Source organism: Protomyces lactucae-debilis, assembly GCF_002105105.1.
Source record: "Protomyces lactucae-debilis strain 12-1054 chromosome Unknown BCR37scaffold_8, whole genome shotgun sequence".
Lineage (NCBI taxonomy): Eukaryota > Fungi > Ascomycota > Taphrinomycetes > Taphrinales > Protomycetaceae > Protomyces > Protomyces lactucae-debilis.
Window position 1 is genome coordinate 497,813 of NW_024468000.1, and position 26,262 is coordinate 524,074.

Sequence of the window (26,262 nt, forward strand, 5' to 3'; positions counted from 1 at the left end):
CCTACAGAACACCCTGCGATGCGGTCGCATCCATTCTTTCAATCGTATCTATTTGATTGGTGCACAGTCATTGGTGCGATAGTATTTTTCCTGCTTCTCGAGCATGGCCTGCATCCCTACCATCGACAATTCGCGATAGACGACCGCTCGATCCAATTTCCCTATGCCAAGCACGAACGGGTCCCAGTATGGCTTCTCTTTAGCATCTCATACCTTATGCCAGCGATAATTATGACGCTATACTGCACAACAATGAAGCTATCACGCAAAACGCTGCATATGAGCGTCCTTGGGTCGAGTTGTTCAACGGCCCTTACCATTTTTGCAACGGCACTCATCAAAAATGGAGTTGGTAGACCGCGCCCTGATTTGCTAGACCGCTGCAGGCCGCAAGCTGGTGTAGGACCAGGACTCGTGACGAGTGCGGTGTGTACAGCAACGAGTGCTCATTTCTTGGATGAGGGATTTCGTTCCTTCCCAAGCGGCCATGCGTCTTATGCCTTTGCAGGCTTAGGCTTTCTGAGCTTTTGGATTGCCGGGCAGACTGGCTTGTTTCTTAGCCCGCCGCGTTCATGGAAGTCGTTTTTGGCATTGACGCCTTTGTTGGGAGCATGCTTGATTGCTATTTCACGCACGCAGGACTATCGGCATCACTGGCAGGATGTGACGGTGGGTGGTATCATGGGCCTGGTGATTGCTTTCTTTGCATACCACCAGTACTTTCCTTCACTTGGCACAAAGCACTGCAGCAAGTCGTTTTATGAGCTGGAGGAGCACGGTCAGGGGGATGTGCCGAATGGGTATAGCTATGTGGGTGATCTTGAGCGCGGATCCGCCTAGATGCCCTCTTCTAGGTGCTCTGTACACTATAGATTGAGACTATAGACTGGACACTTGGCTGTATGCTGCCACCAATTTTGTTCCTCGACGGCTCCTGAGAAATTTCAACGGACAGCAAACACACACCAGCAAGTCTTCCCCTCGACGCGTCCAGCAACCAGCAGAGCCTCTGTCAGCTTGTCCAGGCCGTCCTCGATCTCTCTATCTCTCCATCAGGCTTTCAGTACCGACGTCTTCCAGAATTTGTCAAGGGAACACATACGCCGAGCTGGCTCGGTGAGTGCGACACGTCCCCTCCACTGACCCAATGGCCTCGGCAACGGTCTCGAAACGCGTACAACCCAAGTCAAGATCAGTCCGGCAAGCAGAAATAGATGCCTACAATCGCGCAAATCTGCTTCAAATAGGTGTGTTTACAAAGTATTTTGAAACGACAGGTTGCTAATACATGGGTGCAGTTGTGCCAGGTGTCTTGCTTGCGCTTCTAGCAGGCGCACATTGCTTTGCTCCAGGAGCGACTGCATACACTGAAAAGTTCTTTGCCGTGTCTTACTGTAACGCGCGGCTACAAGGTGCTGCACATTCTCTACGGACAGCTGGACGCGAGACGCTCTGTGCAAAAGGCATTGATGATGCATACCTCGTCGCGACTGGCATCCTGGCCTTCACGATGATTCGAGCAGCCATGATGACACATGTCTTTACTCCCTTGGGTCTCTCACAAGGTATCAGGAAGCCCAAGGCCTTGATGCGGTTCTCTGAGCAGGCGTGGGGCTGTACCTATGCTGTCACGTCATGTTCTATCGGCATGGTATGCCAACTCTTTCCTTCCTGGTTATGGATGCTAATGCAACAGTACCTGTACTACAACAGCGAGTACTGGCTCGACATGGATGGTTTCTACTCACATCACCCACGCACCCTCATGTCCCGCACCCTGAAGCTCTTTTACCTCCTTGAATTTTCGTTTTGGCTACAACAAATTCTCAGTCTCAATGTCGAAGCGAGACGGAAGGACTATATGCAGATGTTTGGTCACCACATCTTGACCAGTGTCCTTATGTTTCTTTCCTACACGCACCACATGACCCGCGTGGGTCATACAATCTTGACACTCATGGACTTCGCTGATATTTTCTTGCCATTGGCCAAGATGCTCAAGTACACGGGCCACCAGACACTTTGTGATGGGACGTTTGTTATGTTCTTGCTCTCATGGGTGGTGACTCGGCATTACCTCCTCACCAAGATTATTGTCCATGCACACATGCGACAACCCGTCCTCAACAACAAGGGCGAGAATGTGACGTTTGTATTTGTTGGGTTGCTCTCGGCATTGGAAATCTTGATTTGCGTGTGGTCGTACTCCATTGCCAAGATCTTGGTGAAGGTGGTGCGTGGTGCACCGGCGGATGATACGCGTAGTGATACAGAGGATTCAGATTCAGGCGGCTCGACTCGGCCGTCGACGCCGTCTGAGAAGATGAATGGGTATGCGCATAAGAGCGAGTGACTACGCTCTAGATAGACATGTACCTTGCCCTCTTGGCTGTTGCCTGTTGGACACTTGGTAGAGCGTGAATTACAAAATGCATCTCGAGACTTCAACGCGACAAACTCACAAAAGACCACAAGAGACAGCTTCTACCCTCACCGTGTATAGCTATGGCGAGTCTCCAGATCAGACCGACCCACATCTACCGTGGTCTGTATAGAGAGGTGCGCCGTGTCAAGGCCATTGGACAAGGCGACTCGCCAGACTTTGCAGGCATGCTCAGAACTGGCTTCACAAGTGCACCTGCCACAAACCAAGCGCATGTTAAAGAATTGCATGATGCTTCTGAGATTCTACTCTTTCTACGCAGTCAACGGAAGTATACGGTATGAGCAGCGAAAGGGAGAGCACCAGCTTTAGCTACGATGTGATGGCAAAAGCTAACGCTTGCTGTGTGTAGGAACTGCTGGAACGGTATAATCCTGGCGCGACGATGACACAGGCCGAACGGAACCGACTCACTGCCCGCCGAGTCGGTCTCAATCTACGTACGTTCATTCCTTCTGCACACTCAAAACCAGAAAAAGGAGACTTGATGAGCTAACGAGCCACTGCAGCCAAGGACAATTCAGACGACTTTTTCAACAAGAAGTAGACTCTGGATACTTGCAATGAGACGGAGGGCCGTGTATGTAGCATATAGAGAGAGACGAAGACCATGACAGAGCATTGAATCAGCCTTCGATGCTTTGCGTGCAGCAGTCAACCCGCGGATGCAAAAAGCGAAGGAAAGTCGGGCGATGACGACGAGCAAGAGAACCAACCAGACAACAACTTGCACACACGATGAGCAAGGGCCTCGTGCGATCAGGGTAAGAGACACGGCGGAAGCATGTTCGTAGCATCATGCGCTAACATCTATCCTTCAGCAAGAACCTCATCAAAGGGTACTCCAATGTCCAGGTCAAAGTGCGAGCAGCCACTTCCAACGATGCATGGGGACCTGCAGGCGCAGAGATGCGTGAGCTGGCGGAAATGACACATGACCAGTATGTTCTCCTCTTTTTCATTCAACTTCTCGATAGGCCAGGCTGACAGACTAGCTCCGCATTCATGGAAATCATGGACATGCTCGACAAGCGCATGAATGATCGCGGCAAGAACTGGCGTCACGTCTATAAAGCACTCACGGTCTTTGACTATCTCCTACATATGGGCGCAGAGGACTGTGTGCTTTGGGGAAAGGATAACATCTACCTCATCAAAACGCTGCGTGAATTCATTTATATGGATGAAACGGGGAAAGATCAAGGCACCAATGTCCGACAAAAGGCAAAGGATCTAACAGCACTTTTGAATGATGACGAGAGATTGCGTTCTGAGCGGAAGCATAGGACGTACATGGTGGACCGTCTGAATGGTAATGAGTCCGGAACAGATCGTCCACTGAGACCACAAAAGACTGGTGGCAGCGCGCCCTCTCGCTCACGACGTCCCTCACAGGATGAGATGGATCCAGATATGCGGTTGGCCATCGAGGAATCGAAGCGACAGGCAGAGTTGGATGCACGTAGGCGGCGAGGTGGAGCGACGAGTGGCGAAGACGATGAGGATCTTGCAAGGGCGCTCAAGCTGTCTGAGGAGGAGGAAGAAGCTCGACGCCGTCGTCTTGCACAAAACAATGAGGCTGACTTGTTTGATGAGTCCAACGACCAGTCCTTTGATGCCTACAACAGCCAACCACAACAGCAACAGGTCGATTTCTTTGGGAACCCGATTATGGACAACAGCATGCAGATGCAGAATACGGGGTACCTGCAAAATGCGTATGCGCAATACCAGCAGCCGCAGTACACGGGTTACTACCCTCAGCAGCAACAACAGCAACCCAACGAATTCGATGATTATGGTGGTGGTGCACACGATTTCTTGACGGCTCAAAATACGGGTATGAATGCAGCCTCGCAAGCACCGCGCATGGAGCGTCAACAAACTGGACGTAACAATCCCTATGCGGCGCAACAAGCTCCTCAACAACCCGAACCAGCAGCACGACTCGAGCCCGTCAAGACGGGTACGAATAACCCATTTGCCAGTTTTGGCAACTTCAATACAGCTGCGCCTCAACGACCTTTCCAACCGGCAGCAGCACCGACCCTTGCAGAGATGAATGCGCGAAAGCAGCAACAGCAACAACCTGCGTTTGCAAATTACACGGCGACTATGAATACGGCGCGTCCTGCAAAGGACGATGGCAAGCATGCCGACTTGGCTGCCTTGATTGGTGCGGGAACGGGTACGGATACATTTGGTAATACGGGTGATATGCGTGTTGCTCGGCATCATACTGCCTCACAGGCTTTTATGAATTCAGCTGGTCAGAGTCAGTTGGGCAGTGTTGCGTCGCAGATGACGGGGAATGCAACGGCGGGTAATCCATTCTTGAACCAGCAGCGTACGGGGAATGCTATGTATGGACAGCAGCAGCAGCAGCAGCAACAGCAGCAGCAAGGTGGCATGCAGCAAGGGTATATTGGTACACAGCAGACTGGTGGGTTTGCCTATCCTGGCCAGCAGCAGCAACGTCAGCAACAAGGATACGGTTATGGTCAACAACAACCACAACAACAGCAACAAGCCAACAGCAATACGTATGGTGGTTCATTGATTGATCTATGAGGATGCACGCCAGGCCAAGCATAACCGAAATACACCGATTGCAGATTATGTAGAATAAAGACAAAGAATACCCATCAGAAAAATAGACCTGTCAAGTCATGGCATCCCAATCCAGGCTACCACTCAACTGCGTCGTTGGCAAAGCTTTTAAATCTTCCGTATCCACTTCACTCGATCCAGATAATTGGTTGATGATACTAGAACCTGCAGAGTTGAGCGGTCTGCCTGAACTACCACGTCGATGCGTATGACCACCCGTCGCTGCCAAACGTCTACTATGCGCCATCTGAAAGAGCGGTGGCGTCGGTGACCCTGCTCGAGTGTGTCCTTCGCGTTGCACAGACGCCAGGGAACTGCGACGTGGTTGTGGGGTCATTTCCCGTTCAGCGGGACCTGGATGCATGGATGGTGTTTGGGTGTGTGGGGTGGAGGAGTCTGTTGAGCTTGGACTATCCTCTGCAACAGCGCGCGACTGTCCAATCTTGACGTGTCGCACAATGGGTACGGGTTGCTGTAGTTGAGGTTGTTGCGGCTCGAAGCGCTTCAAATAGGCAAGGACTTGTGGTATCACCAATGTATCCACTTCTTGACCCCATAAAAAGTCAAGATGCTCGAAATGCGGGATGCAATAGGTGATGGTGTGTGAGGGTAGTGCAGAGAGCATGACATCAATCTCAACGAGACTATCACTCCCACCATACATGAGCACAATAGGTGCTGCGATATTGCGGGTCGGGAATCGAGCAGCTTGGTAGAAACTACCAGCCCTCACTAGTGGTCTACGCGAGGTGGAACGTGAGCGCCGTTCACTTTCTGTGCGAACGGGACGTTTTGTTTGAGCAACGGCCAAGTCATCATCGTACATCTGGAATTGCCCAGAACGAATGATTTGGAACCAGTGGACGAGTGATTTGACACTAGCAAAGGAGTAGAGGTGGTAGTAAGATGCTGCTTTTTGCTGAAACGTCATATTTCTCGAGTGCCAGCCAAACAGAAACTTCATAGAAAGATCCAGTATTCGCACAAAGAAGGGCGGGTACATGATGCTTTGCCAGAAGACGGTGGACGGCAAGATTGCCTTGCGTCCAAAGAAGAGGAAGAGTGCTGTTGGCGAGGCTTTCATGAGTGCATCCACAAAAATGTTGTGAAGGCCGCGTGGCGACATGGCTGGTGCAAGGGCAATAAAGACATTGACCATTTCATTGAGTGATGGGTGAATACTGAGTGTAGCAAACGCTTGAGCAGTACCTTGACTGAACCCAATGTAGCTCAAGTTTTGCTGCTTTGTAAAGTGTAGCACATAGGCAATGGAATCTGGGATATCGCGTAGTGCGAAATCATCCATAGAAAAGTCCCAGAAGCGCTTGTCGTTTGATTTGAGGGTGATGTGCTTCTTGCTGTATTTGTTGCCTCTATTATTGCCGAACCAGACATCGTAACCGCGCTCAACAAGGATAAAGGGTAGTTGTCGTTCTTCTTCCAAGTTACACACCCAAACCTCTGAATTCATCATGAGGCCATGGTGTAGATACACGACTGGTTTTTTGAGTGGTCTAGGACGTTCGCCCGATCCACGCTCTCGATCGCGTTCAGCGAGTTCTGCTCGGGTATGGCAGAGTCTGTGGAGGCAGAGAATATATCCGTCTTGTGTTTGAACAACATGTTCTTGTGCTTCATAACCGAATTCAGCGCACATTTCATCAAAGGTATGCGCATCTTGAATACTGTGCATGCGTGTCCGTTCCGCTGGTTTCGCCACAAGTCTGCGGTCAATGAGTGATATGCAAGGATAAGGATCATACCTGGCAGAGAGGTTGTAGAAGAGTGCAAGGAGGGGCGCTGGCAAGAAGAAGGTTGCACAACGCAGCACCATTTCGAGTATGACAAAGGCGAACCCGACAACGAGGGAGATGTGGTCGCGGCTGGATCAGATTAGCGAATGCAGGGCGACAAAGATGAGCACATACACGGTGAGCCTGCCTAGCACTGGAATCGCCATCCTGCTCGTCTACTGTACTGTATGTCGCTTTGGTCTTAAGTTTGTCCAATGTCGTCACTGGCAGGAAACATCAAAATCGCGGGTCAAATTCTACAGAGAGATAAGGTACAGAGGGCCTCAGTCCAGCAGGTCAAGAGGCAGGCTGCGCTGGCCAAGACGCGAGGATATAGGAACAGCGCCGACCAAGTTATCCGCAGGAACATTACTCAATGTTGCATCAGACGGGGTACTCGTACCTGTCCGTTGACCATTCACGTCTTGTAGATCTTCAGTCTCTATATCTGTGCTTGAGGCCGTTGAAACCTTTGATTCCGCTGCATGACTAGCCTCCGATGTCGTATTTGTTGACGCCTGACTCGCTGTCTTGTGTAGCATACTCATCTCCGGCCGCAAGATGAATAGCATCACGACTAGGACTGCCAGGAGGATGGCAATAGTCGCTCCCACGCCTATCCATAACCGTCTCCGTGATGGCTTTTGTGCTGTTGTGGTTGTTGTCGTGCCATGACCTAAATGCGCCTCTTCATCGGTTTCTATGCCAGCGTACTCTGCCTTCGTATCGTCGAATGTGTCTTCGAGGTGTTCGTCGTCTGCGACTTTGGTGTACTGCATGGCATTGACAAAGACCATCTTGTTGCCTTTTGCTAGTCAATGTTAATGATGTATTTGTCTTGCAAGGGTCGTGCAAGTCTTGGCAGGTGAATTGTGAGTGAAGTCTGAATTTGGAATATTGATCTCTGATTAAGCAAATGAATCAATCTATACAAGAGAAAAGAGAATATGGAACGGCCCGTCGTATCCAGTGTACCAGTGTCCAGTGTATCATTCAAATCATGTCTAAGCCTTGGGCACGGTAGAGAACAGAGCCTGCTCCGTTTCTGCCGAGACAACAGCTGCATCCAGCGTCTCCCTCTCCTCAGTCACTGGCTTCTGCGGTGATGTCCAACGAGAGGCAATACTCGGCACCGGCGGCACACTCGACTTTTTGCTCTGCTGCATCTGCAAAGTCATTTGCTGAACCTCCTCCAATGCATGCTGCTCATTACTCTCCGACAAGCCAGATTTAGCCCGGATGGCCAGTAATGTTGCCACGACGAGTTTCATGGCATGCAAACCACTCCCTTGCAATTTGACTTTTGCAAAAGCTTTGCCTGGGATGCGGATATGCTCGTAGTAGGCTAAAATCTCACCATCGAGTAAATCAACGAGTTTCAAGCCACCTTTACCACAAACAGAGGTATGCTTCCATGCATACTTGAGCGTCTTGATCTCACCGGGTTTCTCCTCCTGCACGCGAGGTTTCTCCGTTTTGGCTGTTGTGTCGGGATTGGGCGTTGGGCTATTGATACTGAGTGTCGACAAGGCCCGTGCGTCGGTGTTACTTGGACGAATCACCTGGCTCGTCTCGAAGCAATCCACCTTGAGGACACAGTCTGGTTTACCCTTGTAGAAACGAATGGGCGTGAGTCCCTTGATTTGACAAACAACAGCATCATTGTGCTTGTAGATGGCAACGGGTGATTTCGCCTTTGAGTCATCGTGCTCCGTTGAGCAAATCAAGAGTGTCTCTGGCATACTCTTTTTATCAAGTTTTCCGGGTGCATTGGTGGTGTAGATGGCGTGTGCTTTACTTTCATCGCGCACTTCAATGAGATCCTCGGCACTGCGCATGAGGTAGATGGTCTTGCACTCACCGGAGGTCAATGCAAAGGGAACAGGACGGTAGTAGAAGTCTTCATCAACCGGTTCTTCCTCCTTCTTGATGCGCGCCGTGTCGGGTGAGGAAAAGACGCCAGAGAGACGCTGCCTGATGCTGCCTAGATGTGGGCGTCTTCGAATGGAGCCCATGTTGCCCTTGAGGCCGCCGTTGCTGGGCGTGCCTGTAGTCGTGTCCGTGGCCGCTGCTGTGTCTTGCGCCTTTTTTGTGTTGCTCCTGTGTAGGCCTGGTGAGGTGAGTGCGCGGAAGAGAGATGGCTTGCGCTGTAGCTTGGGTCTGTCTGTGTCTGCCATGAGGCGCTGTGTGTCTGTGCTCATGCCTCTGTAGTATAGTATATATAGTAGTATAGTATAGTGCAGTGTCTGGTCTCTGTCTCCTTTTCGCGCTTCCCCTGGCTTGTAGAAGCAGTCACATATATGCTATATCTAGTGTATATGTTGCTCATGTAGACAGCAGAGATAGACAGGGAACCACAGAGATTGAGTAAAGAACATAGATATACTGCTACTGCTACTGCTACTGCTACTATCTCTACTGCGACTGCGACTATTCCACTCCACTACACTACACTACACTACATCCAACCACGACAATGCAGGTCAAGCAGCAGCCAGCCATCGCACCATCATCAGACCCAGCCAAAGACACACACAGCAAAGGCTTCCTCGACTTCCTCAACGACGCACCCACAGTCTTCCACGCAGTCGCACACTACACCACCAAACTCAACAACGCAGGCTACACACACCTCGCAGAACGCGATGACTGGCAAGCCATCATCAAACCAGGTGGTAAATACTACCTCACGCGTAACGGTTCTTCCCTCGTTGCATTTGCGGTCGGGCGCAAGTATAGCCCTGGTAAGGGTGTTGCCTTGATTGGTAGCCATATCGATGCCCTCACCATGCGCGTCAAGCCAGTCTCCAAGAAATCAAGTTTGGGATACTTGCAGCTGGGCGTCTCACCTTATGCAGGTGGTGGCAATATGACTTGGTGGGATCGTGACTTGGGACTCGCAGGCCGTGTCCTCGTCACTGATAAGGCCACCGGCGCCATCAAGCAGCACCTCGTCCGATTACCGTACCCAGTCGCAAAGATCCCAACACTCGCTCCTCATTTCGGTGCTCCCAGTCAACCTCCCTTCAACCCAGAAACCAACATGACCCCCATCATCGGCTTGGAGGAACAATCTGCCCTCCAGTCGCTTGAAGCACAATTCAATGCGCTTTCTAGCAATGCGCCCATTAACAATCCAACAAGCAATCATGCACCAAGGCTCCTTGCTGCTGTTGCAAAACAACTAAACATTCAAGTCACGCAAATCGCAGACCTCGAATTGGAACTCTTTGATTTCCAGCCAGCACAACCGTTTGGTCTCGATGCGGAACTCTTGAGTGTTCCTCGCTGTGATGATAAATTATGCTCTTACGCTGCTGCGGAAGCCTTGTTGAATGCAACGCAAGATGCACGATTCTTGGCAGAATCAGGATGTATTTCCATGGTCTACCTTGCCGACGACGAAGAAATTGGGTCTGGCCTACGACAGGGTGCAGCAGGCAATACGATCCCCATCACCGTTGAACGCATTGTGGATGTCCTCAACACAGACAAGCGACCGTTGCAGAATCTCGTTGCAATGACCTTTGCTCGCAGTTTCTTCATTTCAGCAGACGTAAAGCATGCTCTCAATCCGAATATAAGCTGACATCTCCATCCAGGACATCCACGCCGTCAATCCAAACGTGCGTTGCCTTGGATCTTGTGAATATTGGCTAATATGTAGTTTGCTGGCGCCTATGAACTCAACATGGCACCCCGTCTCAATGTTGGGCCCGTCATTAGTTGCGACCCAAATGGACACATGACAACAGATGGTATTTTTTCCGTCACCACAAAGACACTTTAGCTAATCGACAGCACCCTCCAAGGCCATTGCACAGCAAATCGCCCTCAAAACAGGCGTGCCCCTACAACTCTTCCAGATTCGAAATGATTCGCGGTCCGGTGGAACCATTGGCCCCATGCTCTCAAAGCAAACAGGAATGCGTGCAATTGATATTGGTATTCCACAGCTTGCCATGCACTCGATTCGAGCGACGACGGGTAGTAAGGATCCGGGATTGGGAGTCAAGTACTTTGAGGGATTTTTCAGGCATTTCGAGCATGTCGAGGGGACTGTCACTGTGGATTAGAGCTAGGGTATTCTTAGGGGTTTGAGTTCTAGCCCTTGACTAGAAGTATTTGCTTGGCATGTCTCCCGCTGACTGACTTTAAAATGAGCGGATAGATTGGATTCCGAACGCTAACGTGCAGCACGACTGGCGCATGAGACATGTTCCAAAAACACATCACGTGTATTTGAACCTCTTGACATCCTTGAATCACGACAAGGCTTGACTATTCCCCTTCCCCTGTACGCAAAAGCATGTGTTTGCCCATCTGAAATGCTCACCCATTACAAATCCACCCTCCTGGGCATTCTACAAACTTCCGCCTGACAAATACAAGCTTCGAGAGATGTCTATAAAGAGATGCAGTTCAGACCCTCCGTGAACTCATCAATTGCAGCTCTTCTTTACATTGACAAGATAAACCAATGCCTGCATTCACAAAGTTCGTCGTCGCTGGTGGTACCGGCAAGATTGGCCGTCAAATCTCCCTCGCCCTCCTCGAACGGGGCTTTCAGGTGACAGTCTTGAGTCGGAAGGAGACGGATGCCGAACTCACACAGAAGGGAGCCAAGCTGGCAATTGCTGATTACAGCTCAGACAGTCAATTGACCGATCTGTTGCGAGGTTCTCAAGTCGTCATCAATACACTCGGTATGGAGAGTTTCGCGGCAGACCTCCAAACAACCCTTGCAAAAGCCGCAAAAGCTGCTGGCGTGCAGCTCTTCGTGTCGAATGACTTTGGCGTCGACTACGACATCATCCAAGCACACGACCAGCTCGATCTCCATGCATTCGTGCAGGGGAAAGCTGATTTTGCTCAAACCCTCAAGGAAATTGGTCTTGACTCGCTGCAATTCTACACGGGCTTTTTCGATTCTGCACTTGCATGGCTCTTCCAAGCCGACACGGAAAAGAGGACGGCTCGCATTCCTGGCACAGGTGATCGACCTTTTGCCATCACGACTGAGCATGAAGTCGGCCAATTCGTTGCAACCGCCTTCCAAAACCTCAAGGAAGAAGAATTACGCAACACAACGCTACGTTTCGCATCCACCGTCCTCTCCCCGAATGAGCTGTTCAAACAGGTTGGCGACTACAAGATTGAATACGCCCCCGTCGAGGACAGTGAACGGGCAGCAAAGGACCTTTCCCTGGGTCTTGAAAGCTTTGCGGGTTGGCTTCGTCTTGTCATTATGCATGGTGCCATGTCGTGGGAGGGCACCAATGATTCCGAAAGGATCGGCTACAAGCCCACAGACGACGTCTTTGCAAACCTCAGATAGGTCCACACAGCTGCATAACGACTATTCAATGATTCATTCCATGCTCCTGCCTATACACAATGTTATATAGTTCAACGCTTCGCATCCAGCATTGACCGGTTTCCGATTGAAAGCCTCGCACCGGGTCCACCCGTCGCAAGTGTACTCTGCCTCGTCAAGTTCTTCGCTGCTTCTGCCCGTGAACGAAGCCTCTCGAGCTCCTTCTCTGCCCGTAATGCACGTTCACGTTGATCCGTTGCCTCGCGCTCTGCTCGTTTTGCTCGCAATTGGTGCGCGGCATCTGAATCCCTTGAGCTTTCGAGATCTTGCTGTAAGGCTTGCATCTTGGCTTCTGCTTTAGCAGCTTGCTGTGATAAAAGCTGCTCAGTAGACGCTTTTCGTTGCAACATTGCTTCGAGTTCCTTAATGTTGCGATCCGTACTGCGCAGGGAACGCGATTCCTCAGATTTTGCCATTGCCTGGCGCGACAATTCTTCCTCCAACTCTTGGATGCGTTTTGTTAGAAATGCACGATCGCTCGGAGCACTGGTGAACGACCTCGTCTCCAAATCAACCAGCTTGAGCTGCAATTCCTTCTTTTCATTCTCAAGCGCGGCTTTTTGGCGGTGCAACTTGACATTCGCATCCCGTGCTTGTCCGACTTCCCGTTGAGCTTCCAGAGCCGCTGTATCTGCACGCTGTACGCGTTCCGTCAGCCTACTCAGCAAATCCTCTTTTTGCGCTAGCTCGGCAGCTTGGTCACGCAAGGCTGGACGTGTGTCTGACTTGGCGTTTTGCAATTCCTGCTGCAAGTCGTTCAGACGACGCTCGAGCAGTTTTTTGTCATTAGAGAGCTGCTTTGCTTCCGATTCAGCATCATCCTTTGCAGCTCGTAAGGACCGTAGCTCAGAGAGCATATTGACCAATCGGTTCTGAGCATCACGTTGCGCAGCGCTGCTCTCGTCATAGGCTTTGGTCAAATCACCAAGCTTATTCTCCATACGCTGCTTTTCCTTTGCGAGACTGGCCGCATCCAGAGCATCCTCAGAAGCTTTTGCTTGCAACTCTTCAAGCTGACTCCGAATGGCCTTATTGTCTTCAATCAAACGAAGGCCACTCATACGCTCTGTTTCGAGTTCAGCAGATAATGCAGAGAGCTCTCTTCCATACGCTTTGCGGGTCTGCTCAGCTGATACATCTCGCTCCTCAAGCTCAGCAGAGCGTGCTGTTCGATGCTGCGTCACCTCTTGTTGCAGACGTGACCGGTGAGCCGATGCTTCAGCCAGCTCAAGTTGATGATCCTCCAGCTTCTCATCCAGCTCAGCGACCTGCTTCTGCAGATTGGCAATAAAGGCATCTTGAGAAGTCCTGTCGTGCAAGGCAGCCTTGAGCGCTTCTTCCGTCTCTTGCCACTGCTTTCTTGCAAATTGCTCGGCGCGAGAAGCCTTCATGACAGTCACTTCGGCTTGCTCAAGTCGGCTGTAGTACTCTTCGGCGCGCTGTCGAAACACACGGACAGAATCTTCGAGCTCCTTGCTGCGACTCGCCTCAGTCTCGTGCTTTAGAGCCAGATCGTTCAGTTCATTCTCAAGCTGAGTGGCGACTGAGGCTTCCTGCTCTCGCAACGCAATCTGCTGCTCCAGATCCAGCTTAAGTGCTTCTACCGTTCGGCTCAACTGTTTCTTACTCGTGGTCAGCGCTTCCATACTCTGCTTTGCTGTCTGAAGCTCAGACATGGTTTTCTTTTGTGCTTGTGTCATGGTCACACGTTCATCAGCCAATGTGGCAAAGGTTGACTCAATTTCTTGCATAGACTTGGTCTGGAGATCCTTCAGGAATGCTCGATCATTTCGTTGTGAATCTGCCATGGCATCAAGCTGATCTGCATTGTCGTCCAACAGCTCATGCAGGCGTTTGTTTTCGCGCTGAAGCTTTGCGAAAGCAATAGGGTCTAGCGGCTCGCCTTGAGGAGTCTTCCTCAATAATTGCCTCTTCTCTGCTTCAAGGGCCGCCAATTGACGGCGCAGTGCTTCAAGCTCGCTTTGCAGCTTGCGAGTCCCCTCAGATGGATAGGTTCCTCCCATGCGCGGTGGCTCAACATTTTCAAAGTTGCGTGCAAGCGTATTTGTGCGACTTCGGCTTGGACTCAGCGTGCCCTGACTAGGAGGCGTCCAGGGAGCAGAGGAGGGTCTGTTGGGTAATGCCTGGACATCGAGAGACGCCACATTTGCCTGCAATCGAGTAAGGCTGCGCTTCTTGTCGAATTCCTCAATGTCAGAATGCGATTTCTTGACATTTGCCAGTTGCTGCTCAAGAGCTTGTCGACTTGCTTCAGAGCGTTTATGTGCTTGCACAGCTTCATGCAACTGTTTGGCGAGGTCAACAGACGTGGCAATCTTGGCCTTATATCCTGCCCAATCTGTCGGAACTTCGTCAGTCTTGCTAACAGCACGATAGAGTGACATGACTTGATCGGTCCGCTCCTTCAAGTCGCCATTTGCGGTCTCCAAAGCCGAATTGAGCTGTCGGACTTGCAACTGCGCGGCTGCTTTCGCTTGACGTTCACCTTCCAATTGGGTCCGCGAATCTGTCAATTGGCTTTGTAGCTTGGCGTTCATACGTTCAGCACTTTTGGCCAACTGATGCTCCCGTTCAAGCTCTAGCGTGAGATCAGCCAGCTCCTTGTCAAAGCGTGTCTTCCTCCCATTGAGAGCGACAAGCTCATTTTCAACGGCGTCGAGCTGCGTCTTGACCTTGGCGAGCGCAGTCTCAGCCACTTCCTTTTCGCGCAACGCGTCGCGAACCTGCGTTGCAACAAGCGTTTCGTCCATGCGATCAAGTCGATCGAGCTTGGCCTGCTTTTGCGTGAGGTTCGACTTGACTGCATCGCGCTCACGTTCTGCCTCTTGCAGTCGAGCTGCAAGAGATGCATGCTGTGTAGTGTGCTTCTGAAGCTGCACTTCCCTTGATTTGCGTTCCAGCACAAGCTGCTCGAGCTTTGCTTTCACATCAAGCACTTCACGCCGGTAACGTTCCTTCTCCACATCAACCTGAGCTGCTTTAGCCTGTGAGGTTCGAGCAAGCTGCTGAGCTTCATGAAGCTCACGCTGCAACGCTACCTTGACTTGATCCACGGCAGTTGAGGCGACATCTATACCCTGCAGTCGGGCTTGCAATTGATCGCGCTGTAGACCTAGGGCATCCTTGGAATCTTGGAGCGTTCCCAGCGCCTTTTCCTTCTCTAGAAGTTCTTGTCGACTCTTGGCCATCTGCTTGACAAGGTTGGCATTAATGACTTCCAGGCGCTGCACAGCCAAGCGATGGGTCTCGCTCTCGCGAGCCTTACTCTCGAGCGTACGTCGATGTTCCAGCCCTTGTTTCTTTTCTGAAGCTTTGAATGATTCAAGTTCGGAATGCGCCGAGGCAAGTTTAGTCTCCAGTGCTTTGACTTCTTCCGTCTTGCTACTGTTGCGCTTCAGGACTGCCAGCTCTTCCTCGATGGCATTCTTGGCATTGCCAAGACTTGCTAGTTCGGACTGCAAGTTGGCAACAGTATCGCTTAGGGAAGTCCGCTGAATGCGTTCGGTACTCAGCTCTGCGAGCGCCTTGTCGTGCTCTGTCGATTTCTCGCGTGCCATCCTTGCCAGCTCTGTCAACTCCTTGTCTTTCTTGCCAAGCAGCACCTCATTGGCAGCCACAGATTGCACCAGCTCATCAAGTTGTTGCTGGGCAGCTTTCTTACTCAATTGAGCTGCCTCCAAATCACGCTTGAGTTGTGCTTGAACAGACGTACTCTTCTTGAGTTTGCCCTCAAGATCTTGAAGGGTCATCTGATGATCATGGCCGAGCTTTTCGATGACCAAGTCGTTGGACGCAATCTTGCTTTGCAAGTCTTTAACGGCAAGCTCTTTCGAAAGACGGGCTTCCTCGAGCTCATCCTTCATACTTGCAGACACTTGGAGCGAAGCTTCGAGCTCCTCAAAGCGTTTCTGAAGAGCAAGTTTCTCGTTCAACAAACGTTCAGTCATGACTGCCCCTTGGTCGAAATCACCACGAAGTCCCTCCATCTGCGCTTCAAGCTCCGCTTTGACTTGCATGAGTTGATCACAGCGCGCCTCGAGCGCATCAACATCTTCCATAGCGATGTCTAATTCTTCTTGCAAAGCTGTCTCGCGCGCCCTGCTGCGCTCGTAAAGAGCATCCTTATCAACTGCTGTCAGGCGTTCGGCTGCAAGCGCTTCTTCGAGCTCTCTACGAGCAGCTTCTGCCTGACGCATGCTCTCCATCGCTTTCTGCGAAGCGATTTCCTTCTCCTTGGCAAGCGCTTCAAGCTTGACAATCTCTTGACTGCGCATACGCATTTCCCTGTCTGAGCGTGTCGCCGTCAAGACTGGCTTCATCTTGATGAACAACTGCCACCAGGGCGATTCAGCCATCTTGAGGTATGTGCGAAAGTCCTTCTTGAGCAGCTCACTAGCGCCTTTTCGTTGCAAGCGCTTGTTGGTCAATCGTCGTACAGCATAACCTCGTGCTCGGCACTGGATTTGGGCAACAAGTGCCTTCATTGCTGCTTCCCGAGATTCCTCAAGATCTGCCAAAACGCCAGCCCGGAAAAACACTTTGCTAAGCCCAATTTTGTAGTAAGAGGTATCCAGGGCTAGTGCTTCTAGGATCTTCTGACTCGCTTTGGCGCCTTCAATGAACCCCTCTGGCATAACAGGACCGAGGATCCCATAGCGCTGTCTAAACTCGGAAAAGGGCAACCGATTGGGAAATCCTGTGCGAGCAATTCGTATACCTTCCAAGACACCATTGCAGCGCAGTTGATCCAGCACAAGACCAAAGTCAAACAACCGCGGGCTCTTTTCGTGGTTGGGAATGATGCAACGGATGAAGTGCGGCTGTGTCGCATTCAGCTGCGTCATGAGCGCAGCGAGCTGTTCCTTGTGGCGCTGAGCGACGGTTCTGAAGAGACCCTTCTTGACGCGCCCCTTGGATTCGCCACTATCCTCGAAAAGTGCCGCGAGAAAGGTATCTGAAGACGCTGCGAGCAAGACGCTGACATTCTCGTTGAGAGGGTCCTTGTTCTTTTCTAGCCAGCCAGTCGTGTTGTACTCGACATCAGCAGCATAGTGCGTCAAAACAAAGCCGTCGCCAGCAAACTTGGAAGGTCGGTACTTATTGGACTCTTTCGACCACAATTGATGGAGCTTCTCTGTGAATGTCTTGTTGCTTGCCTTGGGCATGACACACTCTTCATCGAGACAGCTCAAGATACCAATAGGCTAATGTTAGTGGGAAAACAGAGTTGAGACACTTACATTTGACTTTTCAATGAGCTCAATAGTCGGCTGCAGGTCGAGACCAAAATCAACGAACTTCCATGCAATTTGCTCCCTGGCATACTCTTCCTGCTCGAGCACAAACATGTGGTGATTGAAAAACTGCTGAAGCTTCTCATTGGTGAAGTTGATGCAGAGCTGTTCAAAACTATTGTGCTTAAAGATTTCGAATCCTGCCATGTCAAGGACTCCAATGAACTGGTCATGCGCGAGCAGCCCATCGCTGCTGCACAAAGCTTGATTCAAGCGGTCCACGAGGGCACCAAATGTACGCTCATACAACGCGCGTGCTAGAGCAGCAAGACTGGCTTCCACCTGTGCAGCAGTCCTGGCCTGTGTCACAATTTCGCGGCCTGCCTTGACGCGTGGAGTCAGCAAAGCCTTTGTAAACTCCTTAACGGGAATGCCAAGCAAGTGAGAGAGCTTCTCAGCTTGGGTCATGTCTACCAATCGCGCTTGATCAGCCCTGTCTGCAGCGACAGTCAAGTTACCGATATGCAAGATGGCAGCAATTGTCTTGAAGTATTGCTTCTGCTCGTGCTCTGTGATTCCCATAACTTTGAAACTACCAAGCAGCTCCTCAAACATGTACTTGTCCGAGACGCCTGGTATGGCAGCCCGACCATGCTTGAGGTACGCGTAGTCTTGCACGGATCCAGTAAGGAGCAGTTCATCCTTGAGGGATTGCGATGCACCTGCGAGAAGCTGGTAGAAAATGTGGTAGTTACGTTCACCCGACGCTTGCTGTGTCACACGCGACTTTTCGAGCAGGAACCAATTGATGTTGGCGCCGGAGATGTAGCCGTGCTCATTGAAGTGGATGCGGATGAATTTACCGAAACGGGAAGAGTTATCGTTGCGCACAGTTTGAGCATTACCAAAGGCCTCGAGGATGGGATTGGCACGCAAGATTTGTTCTTCAAGATTACCATCGTGCCTGCGTTGATCTGCTGGCGATTGGGCGATGGCAGCAAGGAATTGAATGACTTTTTTGGTTGTTTCTGTCTTTCCAGCACCCGATTCGCCCGTGACGAGGATCGCTTGATTTTCATGCATTTCCGCCATGTTGCGATATGCCGTATGAGATGTTGCAAAGACATGCGGCTTCGAGTCGTCTCGCGTCTGGTTCTTGTACAGGTCGATGCTGTCCTGATTGTAGATGGACAGGCGCTTATAGGGATTGACGGCAACAAGAAAGAGGCCAGAGTAAGTGTAGATGGCATCTGCCTGGAAGCGCGCCTGTAGATTGAAAGCGACTGAGGGCTCATTGAGATAGGTGAGAGAGGCCATATCACTGACTCGGTCAAATTTGGGCGGGTTAACCTTGTCGGTTTCCGTCGCCTTGACTGTCTTGTCCTTTGTATTAGCCTTATTCTCCGGGACATCTTCATACCGTGTCATCCGTACAGCGCACATGAAGGAGGTCACCCTCATCTCGTACGACCCATGCCTTCAGATAGCCATTTTTCTCATCCTTCACCCAAACCCATCGCTTCTCGCCAAATTCAGCCTCGAGTGCGAGCTCTGCGGGTGTCTGCTCAGCTGCGACTTTGATGAACGAGGGTGAGAAGGAGCCGACTGATTTGTTTAGCTTATGCGCCTTCCCTGGTGCGTACTGCCCGGCTCCTCTCATTGCCATGACTCTAGATTGCAGACAGTATGATTAATCAGTAGCCATTCTATGAAGTAGCGAGCGTATCCAGCAGGCCAGGAGGAGCTTGGCCACGTCTCTTTGCGAGTCAGTCGCGTGTGTGTGTGTGTTTTGTTTACTTGGCTTCTTCTCTTCTTTGCCTTTTTGGTTGCGCGCGAGAGAGAAATTCATGAAGGAGCCACGACCACACAAAAGAGAGAGAGTGTGCCCCGTTTGTGGAAGTGAGGCAGCAGCTCATCATGGAGGTGGCTGCAATGCTCCGTCAAAAGCTAATGGACTCCCTTAAGCGGAAGCGGGAGAGGGAAGAAGACGCAGAAGATGGCGAGATACTCGAGAGCAGCGGGACGCAGGAAGCCGCCCATCGTCAAGGACAACGGGCTCAGACAGCGTCTGCTCCTGTTGCATTAGCAGCGCAGCCATCTGCGTTTCCTCCCCAGCCATGGCTACCGCCTGTCCCTGTCGCAGGGTGGGCTCAGTCAATGGATTTTGTGATCCCACCTGGACTGCGTACGCAGACTAAAACACCGCCCATACATCCACAACTACAGTCGCTTCCTGGTAGTGCTATTCCTACACCTCGCACAGGGTCGCCAAAGTCAACAATTGCATCGGAGAATGGTAAAGGCCGCAAGCTGGGCTCTATGAAACATTCTACGCTTGTAATTGAACTCGATAGTGACGCATCTGACGATGAATCTGCTCAAGCGCAAGCCGCGGCTGATCGTCATGCCTCAATTGCTTCTACAGCACTTCGGATTGAACAAGAACAAAAATTGAAGGCGATGGAAGCGAAGATTGCTGCAGCGATGGCTGCCATCAAGCAAAAAGAAGAGCAAGCGCTGGAGATGGCTGGACCCCACTCAGCACCAAGTTCGCCCGAACAAGCTATGCCCCGGTATGAGCCATTGAGGGAGCCTCGATTTACGCTTGTGCCGGACATTGCCAAAGCCATGTTGACTATCGGTGAAGCTTCCGAGGGACAAAGGCGGAAACGACGTGCTCCAGACATGCAAAATGGCCACTACTCAGCGCCCCATACAACTCAAAACACAAACATTGAGGAGCACGCTGAAGAAACAGCAAGGGAGCCTTCTCCACGACCCGACTTCTCGGCGCTTCTCCAGGCTAATGAACAGGCCTTGCAAGCCATCAAGCAGCAACAAGATGAGAATGATCGGGGAATCTACATGCAACAGCGGACGCTCACTATTCTTCAGAGCAAAGATAACGAGCTGCAAAACCGACGCGCAGAACTCGCAACGGAAGAGATCCACGCGACCACACAATTAGCCGCCTTCAAACTACAGGTTGAGCAGCTCATGCTCGAGATGAACGCGTTCGAGGCCAAAGCATTGGATATCTCAAGGCAGCGTGTCGAGATTGATCACATCATCGAGTCTTCACAGCAAGTTCAGGAAGACTTGAAGGAGAAGATCAACAGTTTGATAAACAAGCGTGGCGGCTTCCGCGAGCAAGTGGAAGCTGCTCAAAAAGCTCTCAAGTCTGCGCAGGCGCTTCAAGGACAAAGCTTTGCCAATGTCAGGCCAGGTCGCGTTGCTCAGATCCCTCAAAACCACGCTTCGTCGTCAATGAATGGCACTGGATCGCCGCCTCGGCCAAGCAAGCGGCGAACAAAGTACCTTCGTGAGCCAGAAAGGGTAGAGCCAGGGTTGAGCCTTGCAGAAATCTACTCCAACTCCCCGACACTTACGCCTGAACAAGCTGCAGAAGAGCTGCAAAAGCGACAGCTGGCTCAGCAAGCATCGCAGCAGGCTGATCCCGTGCAGCTGTGTCTTATGCGTCGCTTGTGGTGAATTCTCCGCCGAACAAGCTCCGAAAGCTTGGTAAGTCGACGCTCGATAAGTCGACGCTCGATTCAATACCGGCGTCTGTAGTCACGACAAATGTGGTTCAGCCTGTCGAAAACACGAAGCAGAGCACCAGACCAGCAGCGCAGCCTGCACCTTTGACTAAGGACACTGCCATTAATGAACCACCCACTCAGACCACGTTGCCCGGTCGCTCAACAGAGCAGGCGAATGATGCCATTGACTCACTAAAGCAGGTACCTCAGCAGTCGAATGGATACCCATCGCGCTACATCTCGCCGCTTCACCAATTCAAATCGTATAAGTTTCACCAAGAATTTCCTCGCACAGTGTCATCTGGCTTTCGTTCCAAATCTTACTTCCACAAGATCAACCACGAAAAGATGTTTTGCGAGGCCGAGTGTCTTGGCGGAACCTGTTCGGTAGCGACTTGCTCGGCGCAGCATTTTCAAAAGATTGTCATGACAGGTTGAGCCCAAGATTCCCTCTTTTTTGCTTCTCCTTGTCGTATTCTTGACAACCCCTGTTTTCCTGCAAGTTCACAATGACCAAAGCGATTGAGGTGCACAGCAAAGAACGATGGAGGAGGAATAAGGAGCTTCTTCATGAAGGAGTACGCTGACCACTTTCCTTTTAGATGATGAAATTCTCGTGGAACTGACCTCTGCGACACCCGCAGTTTTCACCACGGTTCCCGAGAAACAGGCCTACCGCGAATCATTGCGCAACTTGCTAAAAAAGCTACGCGACCAACATGTGGACGACTTTCATCGTGTTTCGCAGGCCATTGTTCAGCACCGGCGGTCAACGCTTCCGGATGCAACCTCCAGTGTGACCTCGGTGTTGCCTGCTTGAGCTTGAACACAAACCCTGGTCCCCTCGATTGTCCCATTTCCCGTGTGTTTTGTGCACTTTCAGCATTTACTGACGTCTCTCAAGGTGTTCTGTCCTCTCTCCAGCCTGCTTGTCCAGGCTGTCCTCGACAAAGCAGCCTTCCAAGGTTGTTATCTTCCCATGAGCACGATTTTTGTTTTAGCCGGCGTGCATTTGAAGCATTTTACAGAAGAAGAGCAAGCGCCTTGTACAAGAAGAGGAGCTTGGCCTGAGCCCGCTGAGCTGCAGGAAGACACACGTAGACATACATGAAAGCATCTGCATCTCCCAAGCCAGTGAATGCACTCTCCTGTCTGCATCTGTAGATTTTTGTTTGTCGGCACAGGGAGCAGCAGCCCATTCACCATTCACCAGCCCAAGTACAACACACAAACACACCACTTCTAGTCAGACCCCCGGCCACTCGCTTCTCTTCTACCCCAGCATCTCACATCATCATGAAGGCCCTTATTCTCGTGTAAGTAGTCTTTTCACCGAAACAGACGCGCATGTCCTCCCGAGGACGCGTCTCTCTTTCCTTCTAATGACCTGCTTCTAACGCAATTTATGCAGCGGCGGTTTCGGAACACGTCTGCGGCCCTTGACATTGACCCTGCCAAAGCCTCTTGTCGAGTTTGGCAACAAGCCCATGATCTTGCATCAGGTAGAGGCGCTCGCTGAAGCCGGTGTCACAGATATCGTGCTCGCTGTCAATTACCGCCCAGAGATCATGGTCGCTGCCCTTAAGCAGTACGAAGAGCTCTACAACATCAAAATCACATTCAGCGTCGAGACAGAGCCCCTCGGCACAGCGGGTCCGTTGAAGTTGGCTGGCGAGATCTTGGGCAAGGATGACTCGCCTTTCTTTGTCCTCAACTCGGATGTTATTTGCGACTATCCCTTCAAACAGCTGGTGGACTTCCACAAGTCTCACGGCGCAGAGGGTACGATCATCGTGACCAAGGTGGATGAGCCGAGCAAGTACGGTGTTGTTGTGCACAAGGCCAACTCAACAGTCATTGACCGCTTCGTTGAGAAGCCAGTCGAGTTTGTGGGCAACCGCATCAATGCCGGCATCTACATCTTCAATCCGACCATCCTCAACCGCATCGAACTCAAGCCTACCTCGATCGAGAAGGAGACGTTCCCCGCCATGGTTGCTGATGGGCAACTCCACACATTTGATCTTGAAGGCTTCTGGATGGATGTTGGTCAACCCAAGGACTTCTTGTCTGGTACATGTCTTTACCTCACCTCGCTAGCTCGTCGGTCAGCAGACAAGTTGTCCAAGGAATCCTTCGTCTATGGCGGCAACGTCCTGGTTGATCCTTCCGCCAAGATTGGCAAGAACTGCAGAATTGGACCCAACGTCGTGATTGGACCCAATGTTCGCATTGGCGATGGCGTTCGGTTGCAGCGATGTGTCTTGCTCGATGGCTCAACTGTCAAGGATCACGCTTGGGTCAAATCTTCTATTATTGGATGGCACTCTGTCTTGGGTCGTTGGAGCCGGCTAGAGAATATCTGTGTGCTCGGTGACGATGTCACAGTCAAAGACGAGGTCTACATGAACGGCTCGAGCGTGCTGCCTCACAAGACCATCGGCGCTAACGTCGAGACCCCTCAAATCATCATGTGAGCCACAAGCTTGCTTGTCACCCCGAAAAGAACAAAACATAAACCCTCATTCAACGTACATAGCTCTATAAGAAAAGGCATGCCATGCGCAATCTCTTCCTAGCACTCGGTTGTTGTCTTTGTATTGAGAATCAAGCCCACAATGAGGCCATACAAGCCGAGCACCTCGGCGAAAATGAGCACAAGCACCATTGACACAAAGATACGCGGTTGCTCGAGGAAGCTGCGGACACCGGCGTCGCCAATGATGCCAATGGTGTAGCCTGCCGCGAGACCTGTCATGCCTACGCAGGTACCTGCTGCGAGATGTACGAATCCACTGTTGCATGTTAGATACGATCATGTTGCGTGAAACTTCAACGTACTTATAGAGTGAGTAGTTGTCTGTTGGTGACAAGTCTCCAGAGATGAGGACAGCCATGACGAGACCATAGACGGCAATGATACCAGACATGACCACGGGGATCAGTGACTTCATGATGAGGGAAGGGTTGAATTGGCCAATACCCGCAATACCAATTCCCGCTTTCGCTGTACCATATGCTGCACCTAGGGCTAAAAGTATGTCAGTTTTTGGTTGATGTATGCATGCGGCACTTGATGCGCGCAAGAGATGCACATACACGAGAATATCATCTGTGAATTAGCAGTGTTTGATGGTTGATGGATCGACATACGGCGGACGCGACGCCTGCAAATCCAAAGAAGGACGCATAGGGCGTGCAGTACTCTGTGAGGGACATGGCGAGTTGTGCGACGACTCTGCCTGGTTTTGTCTTGGTGTCTTCTAGCCGTCGACGTCAATGCGTAGGGTTAGTTTTAGTTCTGGTGTAGAGTCTGTAGACTGTAGACAGCAACTGTAGAACTACACAGACTGGCTCAAGGCTCAAACTAAACTACTAGAGCTGCACACTCGCCCAATCGCACAGATCCTTGTACCTGCTGTGTGCATCTGGGGACAGCTTGCTACTGAGCCGTATAGCTACAGCTGCCCTTACTCTATGGACCTTGACTTTGGCAGCGACGAGGAAGCTGATGTCTCAAAGCAAGAGGATGCCAGAATAGAGGATGCTGCCAATGGCTCAGACAACGACTCTGATGATGCTATGGACGAAGAGTCCGTTGCTCCCTCTCGCTCAATGCGCTCGTCACGGTCTCCTGTTGCAGAAGAAGATCAGGAGGACGAGGAGGAAGCAGATGAACCGCAAGCTCAAAATCGAGCAGCCATAGAACGTCCTGCTGTTCCCGTCCAAGCCGGAGCCGAGAGCTGCTCGTGGTACGACTTTGTTCCAACTATTGCAGCTCCTCAAGCAACTCAGGTCAATTGCGTCGTCACGTCGCGCGGCCTACGCTGGTTCTTCACAGGGGGTCAAGATGGCTATATTCGAAAGTACGACTTTCATCAAACCCTCACAGGCAAGTTGCCATTGACGGTGGCTCAACGGCATCCGTTTGTGGACAGTGTCCAAAAGGCTGGCGTCCTTTTGTCGTACTGGAAGAACGAAGAGCTTCCTGAATCAGCCGATGCCTTATTGCTCAGCAAGCCATCTTCACAGCTCACAAATAAGCAAATTTCTCCAATTCATTGCCTGGCTGTGCACAGCGAAGCTCTCTGGATTTTATCTGGACTCCAATCTGGTGCGATCAATCTACAGGCAGTACGAGTTGAAGAAGGGCGCGTCTTGCATGTCATGCGTGGCCACACTGGACCAGTCTCAGTGCTCCAGCTCTCAGGAGATGATCGCAGCTTGTTGAGTGGTTCTTGGGATAAGAGAGTGCATGACTGGGACATGGAGACCGGTCAGATTCGACGCACTTTTGCAGCAGGAAATGATGTGACTGGCCAAGTCTCGGCCATTGCTGTGCGCAATCCGGATGCAGCTGCTCTCGATGAGTCAGTGTTTGTGGACGAAGCTGATAGAGCTCCACTGGTGGCGGATCAAGGGCAGGAGGAGGAGATGGAGGACGTCGAAAAGGATCTGCCAAGCAGACAAGCGCGGCACAGCCCTGCCTCTACCAATTCGTTTGATCCGTTGTTTGATGAAGATGACGACGCGGAGCCTGTGCTACCGACAACAGAGCCGCCCAAGATAGTGGATGGTACAGTGGAGCCTGCATCGACTATCAAAGTCGAGGGCGATGAGTTCACAAGCACAGCGAGCAACGTGGTTGTTGACAACGGACTAGATCAGATCTTCTTGACGGCGTGCGTCGACGGCACCCTTTCATTATGGGACAGAAGGCGGCAAGATCCAATTGTGCGGATACCAGTCCCTCGCGGCACACCACCGTGGTGTCTCAGTGCGTGCTTCTCTCATGATGGCGAATTTTTCTACTGCGGTCGTCGAAATGGTACAGTGGAGGAGTTCAGCATGCGAAAGGGCAACTTTGGTGCAGAACTGGGTAGTGCACGATGTGGTAGACGAGTCATCAAAATGCCGAATAACAGTGGTCCAGTCTCGAGTGTCAGATCGATGCCGAACGGGCGATCTCTGCTATGGTAACTCCTCGACCGACTCTGAGTTTTGCTAACATACAGCGCTTCCTATGACAATGTCAGGTTGTATGATCTCCAGTCGTCACCCACGACCAAGGGAATGCCATTCTTGATCGTCCCAGGCCACCATGGAGGCATTATTTCACAACTTTACGTGGATGACAGCTGTCGTTATGCGTTTTCGACAAGCGGCAATAGAGGCTGGGATGGTTCATCAACAGAAGTCATCTTAGGTTATGAAATTGGCATACCACAAAGCTAGAAAGGTA

The 26,262-nt window shown here is 51.3% G+C and overlaps 14 protein-coding genes across 14 annotated transcripts; 9 read left to right on the forward strand and 5 right to left on the reverse strand.

The window, feature by feature from the left end:
- Positions 1–33: 33 nt before the first annotated feature.
- On the forward strand, positions 34–741 carry BCR37DRAFT_331875 (phosphatidic acid phosphatase type 2/haloperoxidase; the record flags this gene model as incomplete). Its single annotated transcript, XM_040867042.1, has 1 exon — positions 34–741. A coding segment is annotated over one exon (708 nt), but the record flags the coding sequence as incomplete, so codon positions are not given.
- A 194-nt stretch (positions 742–935) lies between these two features.
- Positions 936–2,444, forward strand: BCR37DRAFT_300819 (TLC domain-containing protein). Its single transcript, XM_040866916.1, has 3 exons — positions 936–1,247; positions 1,299–1,651; positions 1,697–2,444. Exons 1-3 carry the CDS (start codon positions 1,148–1,150, stop codon positions 2,351–2,353), a joined length of 1,110 nt encoding a protein of 369 aa, XP_040725841.1. The 5' UTR covers positions 936–1,147; the 3' UTR covers positions 2,354–2,444.
- A 61-nt stretch (positions 2,445–2,505) lies between these two features.
- On the forward strand, positions 2,506–2,990 carry BCR37DRAFT_392596 (uncharacterized protein; the record flags this gene model as incomplete). The annotated part of the gene is made up of 3 exons (XM_040871177.1): positions 2,506–2,721; positions 2,796–2,883; positions 2,953–2,990. 3 exons carry the CDS (start codon positions 2,506–2,508, stop codon positions 2,988–2,990), a joined length of 342 nt encoding a protein of 113 aa, XP_040725842.1.
- On the forward strand, positions 2,810–5,130 carry BCR37DRAFT_379285 (uncharacterized protein). Its single transcript, XM_040869225.1, has 3 exons — positions 2,810–3,207; positions 3,265–3,384; positions 3,439–5,130. Exons 1-3 carry the CDS (start codon positions 3,182–3,184, stop codon positions 5,012–5,014), a joined length of 1,722 nt encoding a protein of 573 aa, XP_040725843.1. The 5' UTR covers positions 2,810–3,181; the 3' UTR covers positions 5,015–5,130.
- BCR37DRAFT_392598 (Alpha/Beta hydrolase protein) lies at positions 5,106–7,013 on the reverse strand (the record flags this gene model as incomplete). The annotated part of the gene is made up of 2 exons (XM_040871178.1): positions 5,106–6,936; positions 6,982–7,013. The coding sequence occupies 2 exons, from the start codon at positions 7,011–7,013 to the stop codon at positions 5,106–5,108; spliced, it is 1,863 nt and encodes a 620-aa protein (XP_040725844.1).
- BCR37DRAFT_379288 (uncharacterized protein) lies at positions 6,989–7,728 on the reverse strand. The gene has a single exon (XM_040869226.1). It carries the CDS (start codon positions 7,641–7,643, stop codon positions 7,131–7,133), a length of 513 nt encoding a protein of 170 aa, XP_040725845.1. The 5' UTR covers positions 7,644–7,728; the 3' UTR covers positions 6,989–7,130.
- On the reverse strand, positions 7,726–9,232 carry BCR37DRAFT_300695 (uncharacterized protein). The gene has a single exon (XM_040866911.1). The coding sequence runs from the start codon at positions 9,045–9,047 to the stop codon at positions 7,851–7,853; it is 1,197 nt and encodes a 398-aa protein (XP_040725846.1). The 5' UTR covers positions 9,048–9,232; the 3' UTR covers positions 7,726–7,850.
- Positions 9,233–9,299: 67 nt separating this feature from the next.
- BCR37DRAFT_379292 (aminopeptidase I) lies at positions 9,300–10,992 on the forward strand. The gene is made up of 4 exons (XM_040869227.1): positions 9,300–10,402; positions 10,449–10,472; positions 10,514–10,604; positions 10,648–10,992. Exons 1-4 carry the CDS (start codon positions 9,323–9,325, stop codon positions 10,920–10,922), a joined length of 1,470 nt encoding a protein of 489 aa, XP_040725847.1. The 5' UTR covers positions 9,300–9,322; the 3' UTR covers positions 10,923–10,992.
- A 54-nt stretch (positions 10,993–11,046) lies between these two features.
- On the forward strand, positions 11,047–12,276 carry BCR37DRAFT_379294 (uncharacterized protein). The gene has a single exon (XM_040869228.1). It carries the CDS (start codon positions 11,327–11,329, stop codon positions 12,182–12,184), a length of 858 nt encoding a protein of 285 aa, XP_040725848.1. The 5' UTR covers positions 11,047–11,326; the 3' UTR covers positions 12,185–12,276.
- On the reverse strand, positions 12,256–19,144 carry BCR37DRAFT_398375 (P-loop containing nucleoside triphosphate hydrolase protein; the record flags this gene model as incomplete). The annotated part of the gene is made up of 3 exons (XM_040871753.1): positions 12,256–17,448; positions 17,485–18,861; positions 18,899–19,144. 3 exons carry the CDS (start codon positions 19,142–19,144, stop codon positions 12,256–12,258), a joined length of 6,816 nt encoding a protein of 2,271 aa, XP_040725849.1.
- Positions 19,145–19,333: 189 nt separating this feature from the next.
- Positions 19,334–21,872, forward strand: BCR37DRAFT_379298 (uncharacterized protein). Its single transcript, XM_040869229.1, has 2 exons — positions 19,334–20,937; positions 20,988–21,872. Exons 1-2 carry the CDS (start codon positions 19,396–19,398, stop codon positions 21,456–21,458), a joined length of 2,013 nt encoding a protein of 670 aa, XP_040725850.1. The 5' UTR covers positions 19,334–19,395; the 3' UTR covers positions 21,459–21,872.
- Positions 21,873–22,244: 372 nt separating this feature from the next.
- On the forward strand, positions 22,245–23,497 carry BCR37DRAFT_409909 (nucleotide-diphospho-sugar transferase; the record flags this gene model as incomplete). Its single annotated transcript, XM_040872164.1, has 2 exons — positions 22,245–22,336; positions 22,432–23,497. Exons 1-2 carry the CDS (start codon positions 22,317–22,319, stop codon positions 23,495–23,497), a joined length of 1,086 nt encoding a protein of 361 aa, XP_040725851.1. The 5' UTR covers positions 22,245–22,316.
- A 98-nt stretch (positions 23,498–23,595) lies between these two features.
- BCR37DRAFT_346668 (vacuolar ATP synthase proteolipid subunit 2) lies at positions 23,596–24,239 on the reverse strand (the record flags this gene model as incomplete). The annotated part of the gene is made up of 4 exons (XM_040867710.1): positions 23,596–23,815; positions 23,862–24,051; positions 24,120–24,132; positions 24,174–24,239. 4 exons carry the CDS (start codon positions 24,237–24,239, stop codon positions 23,596–23,598), a joined length of 489 nt encoding a protein of 162 aa, XP_040725852.1.
- A 396-nt stretch (positions 24,240–24,635) lies between these two features.
- On the forward strand, positions 24,636–26,255 carry BCR37DRAFT_346816 (WD40-repeat-containing domain protein; the record flags this gene model as incomplete). Its single annotated transcript, XM_040867721.1, has 2 exons — positions 24,636–25,996; positions 26,036–26,255. 2 exons carry the CDS (start codon positions 24,636–24,638, stop codon positions 26,253–26,255), a joined length of 1,581 nt encoding a protein of 526 aa, XP_040725853.1.
- Positions 26,256–26,262: the final 7 nt, after the last annotated feature.